The following is a 15,846-nucleotide window of genomic DNA, read 5'->3' on the forward strand; positions in this document are numbered from 1 at the left end:
CAGAGTTTACGGATCATGTATTTTTTGGGGGGGGTTTTACATATTGACTTATTATTGGATGGCTTGGATTCCACCACTGTCCAGTCAGTCTGAGTCAGCGTTATCTTACAAGGTAATATCTGTTTCCTCCAGGTACGGCTGGAGACGCAGCTGTTTGCACATCATTTGCATTACAGATAAAGCCGATGGGCAGTCTGCTTTAGCTATAAATTATGTAGGGGGCAAAGACCTCGAGGTTAAAAAGGCGGTTATGAGGATCCACCGAGGCTATGAATTGTTAATATGATTCCCTTCATCCATATGGACCAAACATGCAATCAGATAAAGGTTAAACTGGCCTTTTCCAGGAGAAGCCAGACAGCTTATCTAAATGACAGCATTGTAGTCAAAACCAACCAAGACCAAGTCATGACCAAGTCCAGAGCGTGTCGAGATCGAGACAAGACCAGACCAGTGCGAGTCCAACACTGCATGACCCACTTACGATACAATGTGGAGCATGCAAACCATACACACTCCTCAAATTGATCGGAAAGATCCACATTCCCATCAAATACACCCAGAGAAAACAAATGAAGATTCCTCTTCTTTAACCTTTTTTACCGTTTTCTATGTGAGCAAAGAAATACAAACAAACACGAACGAGCTGAAAACAACCTGAACATCTTTATTCAACACTGCTTTTTTTTTTTTTTTTTTTTACATACATACGACTGTGTGTTGTGTTTTGGACGTGGTTTTGCAGATGAACTCTTTGTGGTTCAGGTCGCAACATTTTATTTCTGAAGATTTGGTTGTCTTGAAGGGGAGGGGTGACAATCGTTAACGGTAACAAAAAATTCAAATCATAAATGGGTCATGTTGCATTTGAAGTAGGACGTTTTACATCCAATCACATGTAATGGTGTTAACAACTGAATCAGACAATAAACGGGCACTTTAGTGATATCCACGCTGTTGAGACCGAGACGAGACTGAGTAAAAATGTGGTTGATTTTGAAACGAGACAGATTCAAAAAAGTTGTATTGAAATCGGTATGGAGCCCAAGATCGACCTCGAGTACGACAACACTGATACATGAGTTCTTACAGAGAAAGAAAATGTAAAGGAGTTGCATTGGAAGAAAAGGCCGATAGCTTCTAAAATAAGTACTGTATATTTGAGGGAGGCATACCTGCAAGTGCAGGCAGTTTCTGTAGCTCTCTGTTAGCACTGAGGGGGAAAGAGGAAGTGCTGAACCTCTTCTCCCTCTTCATGGCCGAGTGCGACCCCGGCTGCTTCACCCTCATCACCTGAGTTGCCGGAGGCACTTTCTTATTGGAGCCCTGCAGAAACAAGAGTCGCAGAGGAAGAGCTCCCGTTACCGGAGCAGGGTAGGGGCCAGGTAGTTCCTGCACCAAAGGAAATACCGCAGGAATCACTTTACTCAAGTGTCCCGGTGGAGGTCAAAGGGGGAGAGGAGAAGAGAGCAGAGGAGGAGAAGGAGAGGAGAAGGAGGGGAGATGAGACGAAAAGAGAGGAGAGGGAGAGGAGAAGGAACGAGGGTGTTGTGGTTAAGGGTCAAGTTCCTTTCCGAATCAGATCAGGTGATTCTCAGCGAAGCAACCCGATCACAGTCGGCGGTGTAGTGTACTGCATCAGTTGACAGAGTTTGTGATGGATCTCAGTGGACAGAATAATTGAGCACAGATGGAGTTGACAGAGCTGTCAATGGGAACAAACAGCAGGTCTCTCAATCAGTCAATCAATCAGGTCTCTTACAATCTCAAAGCACTGTACTCAACATCACTGATGCACGCCAGGAATAATGAGGACAAGAATAGCCGCCACAATGACTCCTATTATGCTCAGAGGCCATACAAGTCATGATGAGGAGAACTAGGGAAGCGTGTTCAGAGGAAATAGAGTCATAAGATCATGCCGAGATGTCACATGAGCAACTTTGTCTTCATTCATCCTAAAGATTTTCCACCTAAAGGCCAAAATAAATTTCCAGGGAAACACCCGCATGCTATTAAGGCTGTGTGCTCATTAGGACACAGAATAACACTAAAAACAAAAGAGTAAAAGCTTCCCTAAAATACACAACAGCAAAAAAAGAGCTTGTTCTCCAATACAACTCTCAATACCATCAAACAACAACAAAGAAAACCTTTCTTTATGGTGTTTTTTGTAGTATCATGTGTTATCTTTACAATAATTAGCTTACTTTATCATTTTTATACATGCCAACAATGCATTTCTTATATGTATAGTACATTTGTTTAAAGTAATGCTAAGTGAAAAGTGCAAAAGTACTTACATCTTGGTTGTCTGCAGGTCCATTCCTACTTCCAGATTTTTTAGGTCTTCCAGATTTAGTTTCCTAAAGGTGAGTGACAGCGAGAAACCAATACTCAATAATAACAACATAACAATAACAGCTACAACAACCAAAGACACAGTAAAAGCACGTTTGCATTAAGCATCCACTTTACCTTTTCATTTTTGCTCTTGTGAGGCATGCTACTGTAGGAATCCCCGGTGTCAGCAGGTCGCGGTGAAACTGTGGTCACACACAGCAGATGTCTGGTTAACGCGTCCGGACACACTGATGTGGCTTTCACAACTGACCGTCCAAACACCACGTGACTGAGACCTACCAACATGTCATCCTATTTCCGCGGTGGCTGCATACCACATGTCATGTGTTGTTGAAAAGATAGAGTTCATAATTGATGAAAATAAATGCTGATTGTGTTCGCTGTCAGTCTCCCAGTTCTTGCTGCACTTTCTGGTAGCCGCTGTGTCCTCCAGCCAAACCGGGAGATGTGTCAGTAGCCGCGTGTAGTACTCAGCAGGTACCACAGGAGGGCAGTGTTGTATCTCTTGACCGGGGTTCTCGCTACTCTGGTCTGCTGGGTCATCGGGGTCCTGCAGTAGGCACTAACTACTGATTTAAGTTGCACAACAACAGATACTGGAGTTAGGAATCATTCAAAGGTGTGCTGTGCTTTACAAATGAATATAAATAAACTTTGCTGTAAATAAACCAATTCACTAAATGTTAAACTGTATCATGGCCTCACCTTCAAACTGACATATATCTTGGCTAATATGATGTCGCATGGATTTAAAGTTTGTAAGGTCACATTTGTTTGGACCACGGTGTCAAGTTGTTACAAAATTGTTGAAAAAGCTTAAATATGACTAAATAAAAGAATGGAAATGCTGAAATAAAACAACGCATGTTTCCTGTCCACCCGAATGCAATTTCCAAGAAGATCCATTTGTAATACAACTACATGGAATATAATCACCACCCAGCATTGTAAAGCAGATATCCCATACATGTAAGTGAGATCTCATGTATTTGTCTTCCCCCAGTTGGGCTGTCCTCGTCTATTCTATGCGGATCGTCGCACTGGGATTTCGTTTCATTCCCGGGTGCTTGTTTTAATCATGTATCGTTGTTATGTAGTTGTAATACGTAACTCGGTCCACGTGGTGGCAGTGTTGCATGCTTTTGAACCTTGTGTTCTATTGATTTACCTAAAGTTAGGTGTGCAAATAGTTTGTAGGGAATTCTGTCATATGAGATTACCATACAATGATGATGTAACTTTCACAAGCCAAAGTCTGGTTTTCTTTTCAGTAAAATTGAGCGAAAACTTAAATGATCCTTTAATACTTGTTTCCATCAAAGCAGCCTCAATGAGATTACCCTTCTTGAATGTCTTCACCTCTGCCTGTTGAAAAACGAATGGACTCCCACTTAATCCAGAGAGTTTAAACTACAGTTCACTGTAGTGTCTTTTTTATACTTGTTCTCACATCTACAGCGAGCATGTGTGTGTTTCATCACGACTGATTGGGAAAAAAAGAAAGTACAGAATGACATGAGCAATGAATTCATGTGTGGGCTGCAAACATAATAGGATTGTTTTCTATTCTGGTTGTCGATGCAGCACGCTGATGTGTATTGATCAGGTTGTGAGAGTGTTCTGTTCTCTGGATCGTTGTGTTTCCATCTCTCCATGGTCAGAGCCTCATCATCAACGTGGCATGCTTACTGGATGATATGGCTCCCTTCATTTCCTGTCTCAGCCACAGCAGTGAATGCAAACGCATAGAGAGAGAAAAAAGTACCTTTTTCCTTTTGCGTGTACATGGTTGGGTTGATGGATGACTGTGTGAGACGACACAAAATGTCCTGTCTTCACAAAGAAATGCAACAAATGAACTGGCAGCTGGAGAAATGAAGAATATCAGTGATGTGAGGGAAGATTTGTATTCCTACCATCCTTCAATAAATACATATTTCTTCCACATAAATCTGCTCAATAGTCTTTTATTACTTATCAATTTCAGGCTGGGAACAATTTTCTCACTCGAGTATGTATTTTCTCTTTTTCTAACACTCTTTATCATCTTGTTCTTTCTGTTAGCTTACTTTGAGAGTTACCTGCTTTCAATTCGTTGACCTTTGCAGCAAACAATTGAAGCTGTTTTACACCAGAGCTGTGCAGGATAGTCAGTGAAGAGTGAGTTGCCATTACACGCAGCCTTGTTTTATGAGAGAGCTGTCCAGCCAGTGTGGCAAATGAGAGGCGCTGCTCAACAACAGCTTGTTTGTTTTTCCAGGTGACGGACAGACAAAAGGGTCAAGGCGAAAGAGAAAAGGACAGCCTGTTGTAACGGAAGAAGATTGCTTGAGAGAACAAACGACAACCAGAGGGGATCAGGGCAGAGAGGGTTTGGTTGACTGTAATCACTGTGCTGCATCGCAGGTGCACGATCACCAATGATAACACATCAACGTGTATTGATAGTGTGACACAATTTGTCTCACACAAGCTCTCACACTTGCATGCCTGTCTGTTTGCTTGCTTTCATTGTGAAAGGGAACGGTCATTGCTTGGCAGATTGATTTATTGGGCAGTTCAAGAGGGTGATATCGAACGACAGCTATGAACAGCTCAGTTCGTGACAGGATGACTCTAAAAGTACTGAATACATTCACATGTTCTGGGGGGGAAATACGAGAATGTAAGCAGTGATTCTGCAGGCGTCCTTTAGGGTTAGGGTTACGTTTCTTGATTCTACTTGAAGCTATGGAAATGAAAAGAAATCGTACAATGAGTTGTGAATCAAACGGAGTCTTGCTGTTCTTAGATCCACTCTTAGCCTAGTTCCAGACCTCCGATTTTTCAGCAAGCTAGTTCAAACGAGTTTGACGTTGTGCCCAATGGCAGATGTTTGGAGAAACAGTAGATCAGAGCTTAGGCAGGATCAAGAACGCTAGCACTGCACAAACAATTGTTGGACAGATGATGAACAACAACGTTGCTCTTCTTCTTCTGGAGCTTTCAATTATGTAACATGCTATTCATCAGCAGATGGAGCTTTCTCAGTAGTCCTTGAATAGTTACATGAGATGATGACATTTATTTTTTTGTCTGAGCATTTTAAGGATTTGTTATCCACCTTTGCTAAACAATTTAAGTTATTTTCAATCTTGGAAATCATTCTTGGAAATCTTGACAATCTGACCTAAAGGACTATTTGTTAGCTACTCTGGACATTTCTATCACTTCACATGATCTCCGTCAGCAGGTGAAACAATTATGATTGTCAATATTTAAAATGTTTGATGTTGAAGGTGTTTGCCGGGCAAGAGAAAAAGCCACTCTTGTTATCAGCATGCCATGTTAGCATACACATTGGCAACGATTGGATGTTGACATGCTTATGTTGAGCATGATGGAGCACTCTCCCTCTGTGTCCAGAGAAAATCCTCATTTTGCCCATGCAGCAGATAGCTTGTTTGACGGGCCTGGAAGAACATTATGTTCCGCCTGCCTCAAGAACATCATCCTCTGGGATTCAACTTTCCAGTTCCTCCATGGTCACCTTGTAGTCTTTTCGCCTGTAGCTACTTTCTGCAGTCACCTTGCTGTTTCGTGCCAACTCCACTGGAACTCAACTCGTGTTCTGCAACCTACAGCTCATGCTGCACCAGCCTGACAGAGATGTTGTGCTTTCAGACACGTTTTATCATTCAAACGGAAAAGCTAAATGTGCTTCGATATGCAGTCGACTGCATATCGAAGCACATTTAGCTTTTTGAAAACGAAATCTAAAGGCAGGACCGTGATTCAATTCAATTCAATTTATTTTTGTACAGCCCAAAATTACAAATTTGCCTCAGAGGGCTTTACAATCAGTACACATACGACATCCTCTGTCCCGGAACCCTCACATGGGAACAGGAAAAACTCCCCCAAAAAAAACCCTTCAACGGGGAGAAAAGAGGGAGAGACCTGTGGGAGCGCAAGAGAGGAGGGATCCCTCTCCCATGATGGACAGAAGTGCAATAGATGTCATGTGTACAGAATGAACAGCATTACAGAGTTACAACACATTCAATGCATATGAGGGAACCACGGCAGGAGGCAAGACCCGGTCCAGGTATCACCAGGATCCACGGGAACCTGCGAGGCGAGAAAGCACAGAGACTCTGGTGAAGAAGCAAAGTCAATAATGTGCATTCATGGTATCGGTAACATAAAATAGTAATGTGAGTAAAAATAAAATAACTTACGTTATTGAACGTAAGTTACTTGTTAAGCTATTCAAAGGATTTTAAATGTTTGTATCTCAAATAAACATCTCATGGGTGTGTTACTCATATCTTTCTTCACTTTAGATTCTTATACAGCAAGAAAATAAAGGAGAGAATATGAAGGTGAGTTGCTAAGAGTCTATGTTTTTTTTATTTTTATCTTTCATCCATTACCAATCGTAATGGCCAATACCAGACAAGTTCACTTCTAATCCAGAACTTCATTAACATACAATTACGGCAACCGTTCCGATCTGACACAGACATAATGGCTATTGATTGGCTGACTTGTTACACTTTGTTTCAACAGACTCATACCAGCATCCTCACCTCTCGCACCTGTCTCGCTGAAGCAATTAAAAGGCCTTTTTTCCAGAATCAGTACATTTCCTGACCTCCTCATTTATTTCTGCGTCAGAAAAAGTCAGAGACTCACTGACCGTAGTTAACAGAGCAGAGTGAGGCTATTAGGTCTTACGTGTACTCTGAAGGGCTGGTTATGCTTGTAAAGTCAGTGAAATGGGACTTTATTTGTATTTATCTTAACATTGAAAAGAGCAAATATTTAGCTTGTGTTTTTTTTTTTACTTTGAATTGTTTTATTCAAAACTGTTGGCAATCTAGATATTAAAACATTTAGAGTTTGTGAAAAGGTTTTTGTGAGAGCCGTAAATGTTTTCAACTTAAAATCTCTCATCACCCTGAGAGCACAAACAGCATCTCTAGCAGAATCCAGCCTGGATTGTGGTAGGTCAGGTGGGCCTGGCTTCCAAGAAAAGCCCTCAGGTTTTTTTCATCTCTTTCTCAGAAAGCACACACATGCATACAAATGAGAAAGCGGCCGGCACATTTAACGCTCACGCTGCATGAAGTTACAGCAGTATGGCATGGTTTGGGATCTGCGTCTTTGAAGTAAGGCAGATTTGTATGGCGTGCACATTGATTTTTTTCAAATCAAGTAAATCAGGTCAGTGAATTAGATAGTATTCTCTGTAGGAGTCATTGTTGCCCAGCTAAGCCTTTGTGGACTGGAAGTGTGATGATGTGATTTTATCGCAGATATTTCTTGCCTTTTGCCTGCAAGGCCTCGAGACGAAGGCATTTCAGAGATTACAGGAATGAAGAAAAGCCTGTAGCTCTGATCTGTCAGGTTATGAAACATTGGAAGGAACTGTAATCACACACGTGTAGTCCTCACCTGCCTGCACACATGTGCACGAAACATACACAGGCTTTGAATGTTAAATATACGTGTGATACAAAGGGAAGAACAAACACAAACACACATTTGAATCATGGCAGCGTCATAACAGTTGTTTGGAAGTGAAGAAAACGCTTCGGGTTGCAGTTATATTGTTTAGTAATCACTGGGTTTGCAACTTAAAAGACTACAACGGGCTTTGTGTGTGCTGCAACATGTTTTAAGGAATTGTTCAACATTTTGGGAAATGTGCATATACACTTTTTTGACAGGCGTTCTCTTATCCGTCTTTCTGTTTTAATGTAAAGTTAAAGCAGCAGCTGGTTAGCTGAGCTTGAAGACTGGATACAGGGGGAAACAGCTGGCCTGGCGCTGGGAGTCCACACACAACCCCCTATAAAACACATTTTAGCCATTGGTTAAACAAACAAGAAATAATGTAGTAATTGGTGAGCTTTAGAGGTGCTGGTTGGCAGAATGTATTACCTTTGTACCTTTGTGTAAGATAGCTTGAGCTACTCAGTTGGTATTTCAAAAGCTATTATTTTTATAGCTTTTTTGAGCAGTATTTAAATGTTAACCTCTGAATAGCTAGCCCTAAAGAGTGTACACCACTAGATAGATCATAGAATAATACCTTTTGCTAGCAGCTGCATGCCCATGCATGACAGACAGTCACAGACCTGCACATGCACCCACACAGTGAGATATGTACAGGGTCAGAGTAAACTCTCTGCTCTGTAAGTTACATCATACAGTTCCTGCTGTCATGGGTTTGGGACTGGCTCTTTCAGCTGGAAGGGATTGACATTCTGCAGCTACAGCTGTCATCTGGTTTGTTGGTCTTGGGTTGCTATGAAGGAGTTACGGTTCTTGTTGCAGACTGGACTTATTTCCTCAGATGCTACAGTGAGAGAGGGGATCACTCTTATAGATGCAATCTGAAGGCTCTTCTAACACTGTGGGGGACAAGTCAACAATACAACTGGATCCCCTCTGTGTAGGGGTTAGACCTTTTTCCTTTTTTTGTCTTTATCTCCTTTTATCGAGCATAAAAAAGAAGGAATGGGGAATGAAAAGGCCCGTCACAGCTGCAGCTGTCAGTACATTCAAAGACGGAGAGAGATTATGGGAGGAAAGTGTCTCAGATTGAAGAGAGGAACTGCATTAATAATCTGATTTAAACATTGCAAACATGCAATTCAAAAGAAGAGAACTGCACCGATTTCGCATTGAACTCCATGAACATAGTCGCACTCACAATGGTGATGTGAAATGTAAGACTTTGTTGAGGGTTATGCTGCCATAAAAAAGAAAGCAGGACTCTAAGACTGACTCATGCGGTGGATGTTTTGGATGCTATCTCTTTGTATTCAATGTGTTTTAACTTAAAGTCCACAGCAGCATGAATGTGTGAAACTAGTGGATTATGACAGTAGCTTTTAAAAAATGTCTGCTGTCTGGCGTCTTCACCCTGCTTTCACACACCATATTTCATGAGAGATAAAGTTGTATTGAAAAGCTTCTGAAATGAAATAATTCCCCGTCCTCCTGTCAGTCAGTGGTTGCTCTGACCCCTCTCTTCTCCATGTCAGGCCGGCTTTTCTCTCTTTCTCTCTGTCCTATTCACGGTTCTTCATTCTATCTCCTCCTCACTCTATCCTCTGCATTCTCTCTCAGCATCAGCTCAGTTCCTCTCTGCTGCTGAGTTACTTAGGTCAGAGAATGAGCCAGCCGGTCCGGGCTAATCTGGGGAATACAGGCGGCTGGAGACGGAGACAGAGGTTGCCAGAAAGGTCGGCCTTCCACATCGATAAAAGGCTGTGCTTGTGCCTCCAACGTGACCTATAAATGTACCTGAACGCCACAATGAAAAGAAGAGCATCTTCATGTCTGGAGAGGCTCCATCGCCAGACGTGAAGTTCAAAGTGATCCTGCAGAAGGAGAAATTTGAATTTGACATCAGGACCTCAGATTGATGGAAAAGATGATGCTGTTCATTGACAGTTTTGAAGATAGAAAATAGAAACCATCAACAGGGGAGTAATACTTTGAAGCATTTTCGCATTAATCATCTGCTTTTAGTAAACGGCGTTTTGAATAGGTAATTACATAATTGCATATTATTCCATGTGTGGGAGTTGTAGATTGCTAATTAGGGTTTTGTTAATTCATTCTTAAAACCTTTTATCACTGCGATGAACATTTGTCGGGCTCTGCCTCTCAGCTCAAGGCGCAGAGTCAGAAATGTAAAATGTAATTCCTGCCAGGTATGGATTTGCATAATTAGAAATGAATGGGCATTTCAAATAATTCAGAAAAACAGACTTTTCTTTTTGCCATTCCACACTAATATTTCTGGCAAAGATAGGCTGATGCCCTGTAGGAAGCGAAATGTCCCAATGGCTGCCTGTGTGCTTCTTTGTGAGTGTGTGAGGACAACAAGGCTGGAAGGGAACACCACATGTTTGTTGAGTTAGCAAAGGTGTTTTGGTGAGTGAGTGTGGATAGCATATAGACCACACTGAACATGCGTTTCAGATGCATGGACAGAGTGGAGTATAAGTGACTAAGTGTGTGTAAGTGGACAGAAGCTTGTCAGATGGCATATGTGCTTGTTAATCAAAACGGGAACCCATCGTGGACAGCACGCTCCGTCTCAGTTTGAGAACGATTGCATGATTTATTTACTGTGTCCTCTCTTTCTAGCTCTTTTTCTGAGACAGAAAAACTGAGAACGGAACGTTTGACAGTGTGTTTTTCACAGGATGTTGATATTTCAGCTTTTGATAGTCAGGTTAACGATGACTTAAACTTTGAAAAAAAAATGATATGTTAGATCTTTACTTTGTGTTAGTTCTCATTTGGCTGCACTTGATTTTTTTTAATAATATGCTAACAATATGCATATATAGCACTACTGCCATTTTGACATTCCTCTACATTGGTGATCTGTATTTCTTACACTACACAGGTGAGGTGTGACTGAGGTGCAACAATCATTCATAAATATCAGCACATAAACAAACCCGATTGGAATTCATTTAATTTAAAAGCAGCTGATATTGAGTTGTTGTGTCTGTTGGGCTTGATCTTTTCACCTGGTAATGGGATGTATATTATGTTGAAGTGGCACCCTATAAGCCTTTGGCCTGACTTGGTTCCCAGTGGCTGTTGGGCTACTTTGGTTTAGTGGAGAATTGATTGAGAAGTGACAGACAATCCCACGAGGTTAAGCGCATCCTGACCTTTTGGATTCAATGTTCAAGACAGCCTAACTTTATCTGAAGCCATCTCCTATCCACGCTGATCCGGAGAGACAGAACTACTTTTGGCTCCCTTTTGTACATTTTTTTGGGGGGCATCTTAGCCTTTATTTGAGAATACACAGTGAAGGGAGACACATGACGCCCGATTTGAACCCAAGATGTTGCAATTCCTTGGCTTAACCAACTCAGCTGTCAGGACGATTCTTTTGTGTCTTTTTGCAGATATTCCTTTATTTGTTTCAGTTTCTTCACTGCATGCTAATTACTTCAGGCACATTTGCTCACCTCAGTGATTCCCAAAGGCATAAATCCACAGCTGATGGGCTAATTGTGGTATCTTTAGCACTGTATCCTGAATAATTAGGTTGTATTGGTCTCACATTGTTAAATGTGACCCACCTTTAAATTCAGAGAGAAAATTCATTTTATCACACTGAGAGGGTGGCGTGGCCTCTCTTTACAGAGCTTTGCATATTCACATTGTAATTACTTTGGTCACATTAGCCATTAGCTCCCATGACAATTCATTATGTATTCAAAGCTGTCGCTACAGTATATGTTCAAAGGAAAAGTAAGAATGCATTTCATCGCCCTTTTTACTTCTGTCCTACTGAACAGCCATCTGAGTGACAGATTCGAACAAAGCTAATTTAATACATTCAATTACAATTGATCCTAAAATGACATTAAGGACACATTGCACGTTGACATCCAATGTGGAGATGACCTTTTAGAACCTAACTGATACACATAACAGTAAAGTTAGTCCCAAATGTATCCTGAATCTGTAAAATACTACAAAACTAACTCAACTCTAGCGTAAGTTCAGTCAGGAGGACTATACTTTTGCATGCTGAGGCCTGTAGTTTATCCCTCATATATCTGCTGTTCACTCCTCTCACACATGCTATCTCATAATTTCCTTGCTGTCATTGTTTGGGCCTTTCAATATCAGCTGTTACGACCAGCTGGTCTCTTCTATCCAATAGCACAGCGACACAATTACACCGTTAGCCTGTCATCTTGCTGCCGTCTCTTTTTTAAATATGATTGTACCTTTAGCTTTAGTACGTTAATGTTGCTTTTACTCGCCCTTCCACCTCCCCATCTCTGCCCGGTTTTATCAGATTCATCAACTCACTATTCTATCAGCCTCATCAGCGGTGGCTGGAGGTGATAAAGTGATGCTATTCGAAGAGCTGCACGTTGCAAGATAAATCTCCCCGTGGAGTCCAGACACGGGAGGGGATGCTCAGGGCAGACGCCTCTCGATAACAAATCTCGCTGTAGAGTCCAAGCGCCAAAAGCTCTGTCAAGACTTTATCATTGCATGTCATCTGTTATTAATATTACACAATTATCCCCTCTTTATCTGACTTGTGTCTCCTGATTGAAAAACTCATAGTCTACTGATTTAGCAGCATGCAGATACATCAACATTTGACTACCATTCAGTTTTAAGGAATGATACATTATCTTATGTTGTGTCGCTGCTAATTAAACTTCACAAGTAGAACATGCCATTAGTTTAGCAGGTATTTGGTTCTCAAGGTTTAAGAAATGTTAAATTTGAATGATTATGGTACTACCGTAGATGCAAAGTTGTGGGATCACCAAAGTTCTGATGATTCATCCTGAGAGCGACATGAAGGTACGTAGCAGAGTTCATGACAATACAGCCAATACATGTTAAGACCACACTTCTCTTTGGATATGGAAACAAACAAATTGCACATGAATAATACATTTATTGTGAGTTGCTGAGGTGGTCTTCAGTTCTATTTCATGTGAACTGAATTAAATCTGATCCAGCACTGACTATCTGAAAGACTGTGGAGAGAGTCATGGTATCACAGAGATGTATGTATATGTATGTAAATATACACAGACATTAAGAATTGATGGCAGAAACAAGTGGAGGTCCATTGGGTCACTAATGTTCTTGCTCCAGAGTTGGCGATGGTTCACTCCGGTCTGATGTGCATCTGTGGACTGAGTCATTAGCAGAGACGCATCTCTTACCCAAACTAAATTGTTTGCATGTCCTTTCATTGATTTCCTCGTTTCTGCATCTTACCGGCCTGAATAAAGATTCATCGTATTCATTTTGACTCATATTCCCGCCAACAGCCTCTTGAAGTGATGCCTGCAGGATATCTGAGGCAGCTGGCACACACACACACTGAACTGTGACCACTCCAGTGGACAAACATGGAGATCATCCAACTTCAACCCTTCGACTCCTGCTTTGTCTCCTCTTTTTACATTTAAAGTCTCGACTTTAAGATTTAGTGTGTACATTGTTGATGAAACATATTTTCCAAGTACTCCACAGATGAATGACTAAATTGACCTGCAGTAAATGTATAGCAATTCAAGTTACATGTTTTTTTTTACACTCATCACCAATGAGATCTTTTGTTTCTAAGCTAAGCTCGTGTATGCTCTCTTTAATGTGTCTGCCTTAAACTTATTAATTTCTTAAATTCACTCAGCACTTCTTCATTGTTTCAAAGTATTGTTTGAAATTACTTAATTTGATGGAATTTCTCTTTGCGCGTCACACGTACAAAGTTCCATGCACAGCATCCATGTTAAGATAATATCTTAAAAGAAATTATTATTATTATCTTTAGACTGTGAGTTCCATCTCTCATAGACATTTTTTTTGCTGTCTCTGTAATGATGAGAAGAGCATGTATGAATGTCAAACACTTGACAGTCCTGCCTTCCTCAAACGGTAAAGTAACTGTACTTTTCACACACTCACACACACACACACAAACATATAGCACACCACTTTCAAATATAATTGCATATATTGCGACACATACTGAATCTCAATAGTTTTGCAGTCTTTCTAAGTACCACAGAAACATCATATGGAAGCAGCAGCATACAGAATGAGACAAAGATTAAGACAACATATATTTCATGGCTTTTCACTTGCGCTGGATTGAATCCAGTCTCTCTTAGTTTGCTCTTTCCATACTGTTACATCTGCTTTTGTGTCGCTGTGACATGAAATAGACCTCCAATCTTCTTTCTAAATATTTTTAAGATGAGTTCCACAATTCTTCGGGCTCAAGATTTTCTCTTTTTTAGCATGCATGCATACATCTAAGGATATGCTATCTAAAGAGCTATGGCACAGAGCTGTTTGATATAAAAACAAAAATAGATCACAATTAGCATGTGTTCACAAGATGGGACATTTAAGTGTCAGTACTTCCATTGTCATTATTGTCTAGTCCGCATGTAGTTTGCTCTTTTTCGCTTGCTGTTTTCCAAGAGAGTTTTAATACGTTTTTTTTTCAGGTGAACCGTCTGAATTTGATGAGTTTTTGGAAAGCCAGTTTGAACTCATCGTTGAATACGGTGTAGATAACAGGATTGATGAGGGAGTTCAGGTATCCCAGCCAGGTAAATATATCAAAAAGCACAGGATCAAACCAGCACTCTTTACATATGGCCATGACGAGCGTGCCCACAAAGAACGGGAGCCAACAGACGATGAAAGCGCCCAGGATGATGCCCAGGGTCTTGGTCGCTTTCCTCTCCCGAGCCGCACACAGACGTTTCCTCTCCAACACGCTGTCTGCCAGCTTCACTTTCACACTATTCATGAACAGAGGCGATCCTCCCCCCCCTCCTCCTCCTCCCGCATTGAGAGAGTGTAGGTGTGCTTCCTGGTTGGAGGCAGAATTAAGAGAACAGAGAGAGGAGGCCGCAGATGTCTGAATGAGCTGCGCTGTGGTGAAACGTTTCCCCGAGCACGACGGCGTCTTAAAGATGCGGGAGCGGGCGGCAACATAGATCCGTCCGTAGAGGATGATGAGAAGCACTGTGGGGACGTAGAAGGCGCCGAAGGTGGAGTATAGGGTGTAAGAGATCTGATCTGTATTCACCATGCACTCAGTCAGCTCCTCGTGGGCTTTGGCCTGCCGCCAGAAAAGTGGAGGCATGGAAATCGATATGGAGATCACCCACACCACCCCAACCATGATCGCCGCCCGGCGCATGGTGCGGCGTTTTGTGTACCCCAGCGCGTCTGTGATGGCCCAGTAGCGGTCCAATGCGATCACACACAGGTGCAAGATGGAGGCCGTGCAGAAGGTGATGTCAGACGACAGCCAGATGTCACAAACAATCTGCCCCAGCGACCAGGTCTTGCTGACAGTGTAGACGATGCTGATCGGCATGACTAAGATAGACACCAGCAGGTCGGTGACGGCGAGGGAGCCGATCAGGAAGTTGGCCGGTGTGTGCAGCTTCCTGGTTAGAAAGATGGTGGCGATGACGAAGGCGTTTGAGAGCACGGTAGCCAGGGTGACGACAGCTAGTAGTGCAGATAGGGAGATCTGGAAGCCGAGTAGCGTGACCTCGCTCCAGGGTGGAGGTGTAGTGTAGGGTGTCTCTGTGTAGTTGCTGGTAAAGTAGTCCAGAGAGCTATTATCAAGCTCCATGTCTCCTCTGCTCCTCCCGGGTTTAAACCAGCCTCACCACGTCAGTTCAGGCATGGCACTGGGCAGGCTGTACAGTGGCATGGCACTGTTTGGTTTTGTCTGTAGCAAATGCAGAAGCTTGTTTCATATTTACACCTTCATTTCATATCAACCTTCAGCAAACATCTAATTCCATCCACAGCTACTGTTCCTGTAATTGAAGCCGGCTAATTTGTCCGTTTCGCCTCTCTAATATTGATTTCTCTTACTGGTGTAGCTGCAAGAGAGACGAATCCTAATTGGTATTCAGACAGGCACTCTTTTTC

General features: G+C 42.0%; 1 protein-coding gene across 1 annotated transcript; it reads right to left on the reverse strand.

The window, feature by feature from the left end:
- Positions 1 to 14,389: 14,389 nt before the first annotated feature.
- On the reverse strand, positions 14,390 to 15,541 carry htr1d (5-hydroxytryptamine (serotonin) receptor 1D, G protein-coupled; the record flags this gene model as incomplete). Its single annotated transcript, XM_079287298.1, has 1 exon — positions 14,390 to 15,541. The coding sequence occupies one exon, from the start codon at positions 15,539 to 15,541 to the stop codon at positions 14,390 to 14,392; it is 1,152 nt and encodes a 383-aa protein (XP_079143424.1).
- Between the last annotated feature and the right edge of the window lie 305 nt (positions 15,542 to 15,846).

The sequence above is a fragment of the Melanostigma gelatinosum genome (genome assembly GCF_949748355.1).
Source record: "Melanostigma gelatinosum genome assembly, chromosome: 16".
In the NCBI taxonomy this organism is placed as follows: Eukaryota; Metazoa; Chordata; class Actinopteri; order Perciformes; family Zoarcidae; genus Melanostigma; species Melanostigma gelatinosum.